This window comes from Rana temporaria, chromosome 4 (assembly GCF_905171775.1).
Source record: "Rana temporaria chromosome 4, aRanTem1.1, whole genome shotgun sequence".
Taxonomy (NCBI): Eukaryota; Metazoa; Chordata; class Amphibia; order Anura; family Ranidae; genus Rana; species Rana temporaria.
In genome coordinates, this window is record NC_053492.1 from 390716549 (window position 1) to 390727330 (window position 10782).

General features: G+C 40.3%; 1 protein-coding gene across 1 annotated transcript; it reads right to left on the reverse strand.

Moving 5' to 3' along the window:
- Positions 1–8106, reverse strand: LOC120935767 (protocadherin-11 X-linked-like). The gene is made up of 5 exons (XM_040347826.1): positions 7850–8106; positions 7590–7761; positions 5980–6188; positions 4049–4231; positions 1–75 (listed from the first exon to the last, which is right to left on the reverse strand). Exons 1-5 carry the CDS (start codon positions 8024–8026, stop codon positions 1–3), a joined length of 816 nt encoding a protein of 271 aa, XP_040203760.1. The 5' UTR covers positions 8027–8106.
- Positions 8107–10782: the final 2676 nt, after the last annotated feature.

The window sequence follows — 10782 nt, forward strand, 5'->3', positions numbered from 1 at the left end:
TCAGTTGCGTGTTTTGCATGTTATCCTACATGCATAGAGCAGACCATTCATTTCAATGGGCTGCCCTATGTGCGACTAGAGAGACAAAGTAGCACATGCACCAATATAAGAAAAATGCTTTTATTTATTTACTTAATATTAAATGTTGGTAATATATGCAGGTAATATGTGCAATGGCATGATTTTTTAATATTTTAAAGTTGAACTTCTGTTTGTCAAAAAGCAATATTTGTGTTTGTTTATGAAACTTGGATTTTATATATAAAGACCTTATATATATATATATATATATATATATATATATATATATATATATATATATATATATATATATATATATATTTATGGTCGTTACCCTCTGACCGAGAGTGATGTGGATCACATAAACACGCGACAAGACTTACAACATAAATAGACCTGAAGTGTGCCTTGGTGGTCTGGTCAGTATGCCAAGAAAAGGGGGCATACCCAAGGTAAGTAATGGGTAGTTAATTGAAGAAGGTTATGCTGAGAAGTGCCCTGAAAAAGGGAAGGGTGGGAGGGTGTCGAATGCGATTGAATGAGCAAACTCACGGACATGAGGTGAGCTGGGAAGAGTCGGCCCAGTGACGTGTAGTACCGCACACTGAACTGACAAAGAGCATGTGTGAGTGGGCTGCTTAAATACCCTCCGGGCTCCTCCCATAAACTCAGGCCACCATACTGGCCTTCTTATTTATGGTCATTACCCTCTGACCGAGAGTGATGTGGATCACATAAACACGCGACAAGTCTTACAACATAAATAGACCTGAAGTGTGCCTTGGTGGTCTGGTCAGTATGCCAAGAAAAGGGGGCAAACGACTCAGATAGGGAAATAGTTTTTATTGATTTGTTGTATTTATTGAGCCAGCTTGGTAAAGGCTTGTGCCATTTCTTCCTGAGGATTTGGGACGAGAGGTCTTTGACGAGTGGGAGGTTGCTCGAGATGGTATTGCGTGGTTGCAAGGGTCTCGATGAGTGTGGGGCTGCTGAGACGGTATTGCGTTTGCAAGGGTCTCAACAATGGTGTGAGGCTGCTGAGACGGTATTGCGTGGTTGCAAGGGTCTTGATGAGTGTAGGGCTGCTGAGATGGTATTGCGTTTGCATGGGTCTCAACAATGGTGTGAGGCTACTGAGATGGTATTGCGTGGTTGCAAGAGTCTTGATGAGTGTAGGGCTGCTGAGACGGTATTGCGTTTGCAAGGGTCTCAACAATGGTGTGAGGCTTCTGAGACGATTTTGCATGGTTGCAATGGTCTCAAAAGGTGTCAGGTTGCTGGACCGAGATTGTGTGGTGGCAATTTTTTTTCTGCACTTTTTATATTTCTTTTTGCGTTTTTTAATTTTATTTTTTTATTTTTGCATATCTTTTTTTTTTTGCGTTTTTTTTTTATATATCATTTTTTTTTTTTGTAAGGTTCATGTGTTGCAAGGGTCTTAACAAGGGTGTCAGGCTGCTGAGGCGATTTTGTGTGGTTGCAAGAGTCTCCATGAGTGTGGGGCTGCTGAGACGGTATTGCGTTTGCAAGGGTCTCAACAAGGGTGTCAGGCTGCGGAGACAAATTTTGCGTCGTTGCAACGGTCTCAACAGGTGTCAGGTTGCGGGGCTGAGATTGTGTGGTGGCGATTGTTTTTTTGTTTTTTTGGGTTTTATATATTTTTTTTCCTTTTTGCGTATTTTTTTTTTGCATTTTGTAAGGGTCATGTGTTGCAAGGGTCCCAACAAGAGTATCAGACTGCTGAGATGATTTGCATGGTTGCAAGGTCTCAATCAATAAGAATTGGGTTACTGAGAAAGGATAGAAACACCTGGTTTGTTTGTAGTATAAGGTAGAAGAACAATGCCTGTTTGAATCGTAGGTTCCGCATGGGGCCACTAATGAACGATATGGGAGACAACGAATGGTAGAAAATTGATAAGACATAAAGAATGTAATAACAAATCTTACTTGCGACAGTGGGCCATGCGAGTGAGTTTGCGGCGGACTGTGGCTGGAGTGAAACATGTCGGGAATGTGTAGCGTGATGCCGTGCATGGGGCAAAACAACGAGGTTTGGTGTATATATATATATATATATATATCTCACAATGGCTAAATATATGTCTGTAGTGCATTTTCAAACCGTAATACCACAAATAATACCACGTTATTAGATTTTTACTCCGGGAGTATATAATGAGTTTGGAGATACCAGAGAAATGCTTAAATAATGCATTACAATTTAACTAAACCCATTCGATTTTAGTAGAATAAAATGTACTGGAGATTTTATTCTACTAAAATACGACTAAAACCAAAATGGTATTTTAATCTAAAGTCCAAAATACAACTACAACTAAAATAACCTTTTAGTCAGAAGACTATGACTAAAACGAAATCGAAATTTGACGTCAATATTAAATCTGCTGCAAGCACAACACAAGTTTTTTTGCACCTTTCGTGAACGTACATCAAACTGCGTGATTTTGCATGTGAAAGAAATCGTACATTCTGATGAAAACGGACCAATGGATTTTTTCATCAGATATCCGATGAAGATGGCTTTCATCAGTCTTGCCTACACACCATCAGTTAAAAATCCGATCGTGTCCAACGCGGTGACGTAAAACACAACGACGTGCAGAAAAAAATAAAGTTCAATGCTTCTGAGCATGCGTCGACTTAATTCTGAGCATGCATGAATTTTTGACCGATGGATTTCCCCATAGACGATCATTTTTTTCTATCGTTTTTTTAACCATCAGAAATTTTTAAAACAGGTTCTATTTTTTTTCACCGATGGGGAAAAAAACGATGGGGCCCACACACGATCGGTTCGTCCGATGAAAAAGTTGCATGATTTTGTGTGTGTTCACAAAACACGACAGTGTGAAAGCAGCCTAGGATATAATATTTGCAAATAGAGTCATCACTATTTTAAAGTGGTAGCAAACTCAGTGCAACTAAACCAGTAAAAACATGATACCAGAATTCAATGCACTTTTAAACACATAGGCCCGGATTCACAGACACTGGCGCATATTTATGCTGCCGTAGCGTATCTCCTTTACGCTACGCCCACGCATCGCAGAGAGGCAAGCATTGAATTCACAAAGCCAGTGCTCCAAATCTGCGCTGGGTTTCCAAGGCGTAAGTCGGCATAAGTGGAAGTGGGCCTGAGCCATGCTAATGAGGCGTGACCCCATGCAAATGCTGGGCCGAGCGCCAGACAGATACGTATCGCCAACTGCGCATGCGCCCTCGCCCGTGGGCGCATCTCAGTGCGCATGCTCACAATCACGTCGGAACAACTGCCTAAGATACGTCGGATCACTGCCTACGGCATGAACGTAACCTACGCCTAGTCATATTCACGTCCTACGTAAACTACGTAAAATACGTCGGCTTGTGTTCCCTGGTGCAGCCCTTTGCATGGATGCTGCTGAGTTACACCTCCTTTATGGAGCATAACTTTATGCCGGACGCATTACTTTACGCGCACTGTGTCGGACGTACGTACGTTCGTGAATCGGCGTATCTCCCTCATTTGCATATGTGAATAGAAAATCAATGGGAGCGCCAAATACGTCCAGCGTAAATATGCACCCACTCTACGCCGGCATAGGCAAGTTACGTCGGTCGGATGAAGCCTATTTTCAGGCGTATCTTAGTTTTGTGGGCACGGCGCACAGATACGACGGCGCATATTTGCACTTAAGCGGCGTATCTCAAGATACGTCGGCGCAAGTGCTTTGTGAATCCTCAGGGATAAGCTAGAAGAAGTAGAGGAAAATCTCTTCTAAACGACAAACCTGGAAATACTTTAAAAGGTACCTTTAAAAGGCACCTAATAGTAAGTCATATTGTAGTGATTTAAATGTTGCTGAGCTGTCCAGGGGAGTATACTACCACTTTTACATGATTATTCAAAATCAGACAACCTTGGGACCATTTTAGGAATGCAATTTTAGGAATGCCCCAACATTTATTCCATGTTACAAAACCTTACACAAGAACTCATGATGTTGTGGCACATATGTCTAACCTGAAACTCTCTGGGTCCAATTTCAAAGTCAAAACTAGACAATGCAAATATCTTTCCATTTTCGGCATTTATACTGAAGTTCTGAACGTCGTTATTCAAAATTCTGTACTGGATGACTCCATTTCTGTCTGTATCAGCATCGGAGGCTTGCACCTGAGTAATTAATGTAGGAATCTTCTGATCCTGCAAATTAAAAGGAAATACGTAACTATATCCATATCCATTATTTTGGATCTCACACCCACAGCTCCCAGGACAGACATTTTCAGTGGTAGTTCAGTGAATATGAGCATGTGTATTCCCTCCAAAAGTTTTGTAAGTATGGGCACAATACGGCAGTCCTTTAATGTTTTGACCCTATAAAATTTATTTACCTTCTCCATTATACTTATACCGTTTTTACTTTATAGATATCAAGTTTGCATCAACCCCTGTGGAAGTGAACTGCTGTTCATGAAACGTGTTGGGTCTCTAGGATGCATTCTTATACTTATTTTGGATCTTTGTTATGGAAAATCATATTTTACTGCAATACTATGTGTACAACATTATGTATCTGTTCATATACCTGACATCTGTTTGTGGCTACTGTAGATCTTGTGTGAACTATTTTATTTTATCAATACCAGTGTCACAACTCATTAAAAGTCTGACTCTCGAGGGCAAAATTTCTGTATTTGTATGTTTAATAGGAATGAAGGTGCGCCACGGGGTACTTCAGGTCACACTTTATTGTTTTAAATTTATTAGTTTAGTCACTGTTCAAGTAAAGGTACCGTGTGTGTAAGGCATTGACCCTGTACTAAGTGCCTAGCATAATCCAGAAAAATCCACCAAGGGGAAGGTTTCTCATGTGACCCTTGTTTGGCACCCAACAAGGAGGGAAACATGGAGGACATAATGACCCCCCCCATCACACTACAATCTGCCCGTGCCCTACAGGCTTAAGTTAGCAATGGCTGCCCACATAGTGCTCTCATGATGAGTTTCCTTTTAAAGTGGAATTATTATTATTAGGCAGTATAAATTTAAAGTCCACGCTATCTTCATAAAATAAGAAATCAGCTGGGATTAGGAAAAGACGATAAAACAATCCCAAATGTAACAATGTTAAAAAAAATTGCAACGCTCAGATTTTAACTTCGACTATGTGGAATGCTGTATCATAAACTCCAAATTCTCCACCACAACAGCGCACCTTCACTTGGAGCTTTAATAGAATTGCCATGTTAGGTTGCTCAACAGATCCTCTGACCTCACAGGATAGCAGAGGTCAGTTTGCGCTTAAATTAATTTCACCCAGAAGTGAAACATCTTTGGTGCTACTGCATCCGCTACAAGTAGGTTTGTGTGCTGTTTTTGGTTGCTTACTGTGTCTCGATTTGGGAACTTTGGGTTGTTGATAATATGCTAGTGAGCTGGGCAATTTCCAGAAGTGCAATGGACAGTTCTGGTTATACCACATTGTCCAGCCTCCTTTATCATTGTACAAGGATCCTTGTACACTGATCTGGCTAGTTGTCTCTTTGTCCAACCTGAAGCGGCAGCAGTCTTCTTTCAAGCATCACTTCAGCCTTCTCTGAGGCCCCGTACACACGACCGAGTTTCTCGGCAGAATTCAGCCAGAAACTCGATCGGAGCTGGATTCTGCCGAGAAACTCGGTCGTGTGTACACTTTTCAGCGAGGAAGCCGACGTCGGGCCAAAATAGAGAACATGTTCTCTATTTCCTCGTTGTTCAATGAGGAAAGTCGGCCCGCCGAGATCCTCGGCGGCTTCAACACTGAACTCAACGAGGAACTCGATGTGTTTGGCACGTCGAGTTCCTCGGATGTGTGTACGGGGCCTAAGAGTTGTTGCACATATTGGAAGTTATAGTCCGAGTGCTGCATATTTTTACCCTTTTCCTGTGTTATAATAAATAGACCTTACCTCTTTCAGTTTCACTCTCACCAAAGAATTTGGGAAAACAGGAGCCCATTGGTTTCTGTGGATAACATCAACATGAACAATGGCTTCACTGAATATCCAGAACCTTTGTGAATCTGTAGCTTTCACTGTTACATTCCTGGGGAAATCTTTCATTACCAGTATTTTTTTAGTCCGTATTATTCCTGTCAATGGATCCATGCAAAAGTAATCTACAAAAAGTAAACAGAAGTCATAAAACGCATCAGAACCTTAGTCCTCATTCACAACTAAGCACCATGTTGCTTGAAGCTCCAAAACGTTCAACATACATAATAACAAAGTTTTCAGTTGTGCCTGTTCATGTAGTATCCCTTGAAGTTTGCAGTTAAAAAAAGTACTTGAGCTTCCTTCCTGTGGGCCGCCTTCGATATCTTGTTGAACTAGGCACATCTGAATGATGACTCCCTGTTGTATATTGCTAAGCCTTATCGTGTATTTTATTAAATGCTAATTCTAGAATGTGCTTTTTGAGCAAGTATGAAGTAATTTTCCTATGTAGAATACAATTTTGACTGTACAGACTGCCAGACATGATAAAGGAGAAAAAGGTTTGTGCTTCCTGAACTTTAAAGAGTATTTTGACGCCTCTTAAAAACCCCCGTTCCTTATCCCTCCCACAGTTCTCTTGCTGAATTGTCCCGAGCTAGCCAGAGGAGAAAAACAAGATAAACAAAAAAATGATCACTGTTTGTAAATTCTTAGATTTGATGTTGCCCCTCGAGCAAAGCTGCCCAACAACCCCAATTGGAAATTCCCCTACTATCATGTATAAGTGTTTAATGATTAAAGTTGAACTTGAGCCTTACCTTCAGTTTTGCACAGTTGTTCAGCCTTCTCCACCATACCGAAATTGCTTACTCTGACTTATATGTACACTGTGAGCTTCTCACAATGTGCATTAGAAACCCTCTTACTTAGCCTGTATAATTTCCTGAAAAGCATCACTAGTCCTTTCCTCCCAGCCTTACTTTCTGTGGCCCACCTCTTTAATTTATTGGATTTCAGTTCCTTCAATAATGGAGGCTCAGCATCACATGTGGGCATTACTTAGAGCAGATCGCATGCAATTGCAGCTTGCCTAGGAATATCCACTCTAGAATGAAACCCTGCCATCAAGGCATTTTGGTATTTGCATATTTCTTCCCAAGAGCCAGCCCACTGTTTGCATTACAGCTGAGGGCTCTTGAGAGGAGTACTTATAAAGGGTGCTATGGTGTTTTCAGGAAGCTATGTCTAGCACCCTGCACTCCCTTTCCTCTAGTCATAATGTGCCTGCACTGCAAACAGAAGCAAAGAGACCTCATGATGACATCACTTGGTCTAAAATAAGATATGCAATTAAAATGAAAATGTTTCATTTAAAAATGCCATTAGCATTTTGATGGTGGGGAAGGGAAAAACCAGGGTAGGCAAAATATAAGAAAATTATATCTCAGCTTTAAACAGAAACAGGAACATGTAAATTTATTTTCTTAACACACTATTCTCAAAAACAAAAAAATAAAAATAAAGTGTGTTATATGTAGTGATGTATTTATTACTAATCCTATTTAATGTTGATTAAGAACTACCTTTATCCCTTTCAGTAGTGAAGCTGTATAACAAGGTGGCAGGTAAATAAAAAGCTCTGATTTGCGTTAAGATAGTATCTGGTGCCGTCCAGTCATTCAGTGCTTCTGGGCAATAATAATCAGACGAGAATACCGGGTAGCTGATATTGATGGGTGATAATGCCACAAACACCTACGAATTAAAAGATGTGAGACAACTTATGGCCAGTGTCCTGAAACTTAATGAAAAATATAAGAGTAGAGAAATTAAGATCACTGACCATGACAGATGCGGAGAGTGCTGGGATTCCGTTATCACGGAAGTTCACCGTGAAAGCATAGTGTTGAGGATAGCGGTGAGGAGGAAGGTCTTTTATTGCAAAGATGTGCCCCGTATCATTGGATATCGCAAACAGACCTTCACTGTTGTCATCTAGGAAAAGATACCCAAGAATCATTCACAAGAGATATTTACTCTGTCGGCAGTAATTTGTTAGATTAATTTAAGCTACATTGACATTGAACTCTTCATTTAACGTATACTTGTCATACATACCCACTGGAAGCAGTATTCATAACAGTTGATCTGCTATACATGAAGTTGCATTCATAGAGGAATATCCCTTCAACAGCTTAAAGAACAACTCAAGACATATTTTTGTTACTTAAGATAAAGTCTGAAAGTTTAAGAACCTATGCTAGTTTTTTTTTTTGGTGCCGTGACCCGGATGCGAAATTGCTAGGTTTTCACATCTGTTTCTTTACCCATTAGTTTCCTTCACTTCCTCTGTGGTTTACCAAGAAAAAAGTGAGCAAAATCTCCCCAACTAGGACACATAGGGGATTATTTACTAAAGGCAAATCCACTGTGCACTACAAGTGCACTGCAGGTGCACTTGGGTGTGCAGTCGCTGTAGATCTGAGGGAGATGTGCAAGGAAAATAAAAAAATGCATTTTTGCTTGCACATGATTGGATGATAGAAATCAGCAGAGCTTTCCCTCATTTCAGATCTTCTCCTCAGATCTACAGCGACTGCACTTCCAAGTGGAAGTGCACAGTGGAGTTGCCTTTAGTAAATCAACCCTGCAGAGTAATAAAATCTATTTCTTTTTTAAGTAAAGTAGTGAAAGTTTGGAAGAACCTCTGTCAGGTTTCAGAGTTCAGAGTTCTTCCCACTTCCTGTATGGTTGCCAGTACAGGGTGTGAAGCGACCGTTCTAGCTAAAAGAAACAAACAGAAATAAAAACCCAGCAAAAGGCTCTAACCTATTGTCATATCAAAAGAAAAAAAAATATGTTTTGGGTGGAATTGGGGCTTAAACAAATGAGGCTTTTAGTGTGCAGTAAATGTTGCCATTGGTTCTTAATTGATTGAAAGCCCAAAAAGAATTAGTTTTGAAATGTTTTTTGAAGTGTGGAATTTCATTGTCTGGTGAGAGAAATCCCTTGCACTGGCTATTTAATTACAGTATACTGCTGCATATAATGGATTATCATATGTACCTGATATAGAATAATGAATTCCGTCATCCACAGATTTATTTCCATGTGTTGCATTAATGTCCAGAAAAGCACTTCCTGTGGGATAAGCACTGTCCCATATGACTGCATGGTACACTATATTTTCCACTCTAGGTCCTTGTTCATTCACATCTTCCACATGCACTTGGTGACAGTAATAAGAAATAAAGTCATATATAAAGCAAATTACGATACTACAGAAAACACACAGCAAAGATGTATCCAATAGGACAGTGCAATGTGCAACAATGAGGCACAAAGTGTGGTAGCCCATAGGACATAATAATATTATTCTATGGACACCATGGGGTTGATTTACTAAAGGCAAATCTATTTTGCACTACAAGTGCACTTGGAAATGCAGTCGCTGTAGATCTGAGAGGAAGATCTGAAATGAGGGGAAGTTCTGCTGATTTTATCATCCAATCATGTACAAGCAAAAAGGCTTTTTTTTTCTTAGCATGTCCCCTTCAGATCTACAGCCACTGCACTTCCAAATGCACTTGTAGTGCAAAGTGGATTTGCCTTTAATAAATATACCCCCATGTGTATGATGCAGATACAATAGTACAGTTACTGTGTGAAAACAAAATGAAGGCAAAAATGGAAATACAGAAGTTATGCAACAGACAAACATTACCGTCAGTAGGACAACTTTCAAGGTCATATACTGGTGTAGACTGAACTTATCCTTCGTACACATGGCCGGACTTTCCTTGAAAAAAAGTCAGACATGCTTTTTTTCTCTGAAAGTCTGGCCGTGTGTACAAGGCATTACTCCTTCTCAATATTCAGAGGTCTCAGGTTGCATGCATAGGAAGACGATGTGAGAGCCAAAACCTAGTGTCAGCCCACCTTTGTAAAAGAGTATATACTGTATACAGAAATGTGTCATTTGAGAAAAAAATAACTAGAGAGAAAACCAATCCCTCAATGTTGTGTGAATGTGACCAATTTAATAATAAAAAAACAACACGTGTGATGTGGCAGAAGAGGCGTGATTACACGTTTTCAGGGCCGTATACGTCCCTTTCTCAAGCTGGTATTCTTAGAAATGGTAAAAGGTAAAAATAACCAAGAAAAATTATAAAAAAAACAGATTCAAGTTACAAGACCGACAACTGCGACTGATGCTACCTACCACACCTAAGGTCATGTATTGCCAGGCCCAAATGTTGTAAAAAAACATTGTTTTTTTAAAACGCCCTAGTCCAGGTAATATCTTTGGCCAGTTTGTTGTGATGTAGCACGCTTTGTATTTAGTTTCGTCTCATGTAATTCTTTGCATCTCCATTCATCGCATGTGTTGTTTTTCCCCTTTTTATATAGGTTCACGTTCCATTTCTAAGAATGCCAGCTTGAGAAAGGGGCATATAGGGCTCTAAAACACGCTACCACACCCCTTTTACCTTACCTCACCTGCCATCCCAGAACTGGACCTGCTGTGAATTCCACACTGGCTCTGCAGTCTACCACACATTGACCGCCGCCTCCCAGCGCTACTCTGAAAACACCCCAGTACTTTCAGGTGTCACTGCACAATCTGGCTGATTCCATAGTGTACTCTGCACACTCTTTCGGGTCTTCCTGGTGATACTTTGTATGTGCTTTTTTTGATATTATTACATGTCAGTATATAAAAAAATTTAACCCTTGGTGCAATATATTATCTTAGACGGTCCCACCCTCTGT

Excerpts from the sequence above, each read along its gene's own strand:
- LOC120935767 (XM_040347826.1), bottom strand. The coding sequence starts at position 8,026 with ATGATTCTTGGGTATCTTTTCCTAGATGACAACAGTGAAGGTCTGTTT. Across the intron at positions 7,762-7,849 it reads CACTCTCCGCATCTGTCATG|GTGTTTGTGGCATTATCACC; the intron begins GTCAGTGATCTT and ends TTTAATTCGTAG. Across the intron at positions 76-4,048 it reads TTGGACCCAGAGAGTTTCAG|TCGCACATAGGGCAGCCCAT; the intron begins GTTAGACATATG and ends TTGTCTCTCTAG.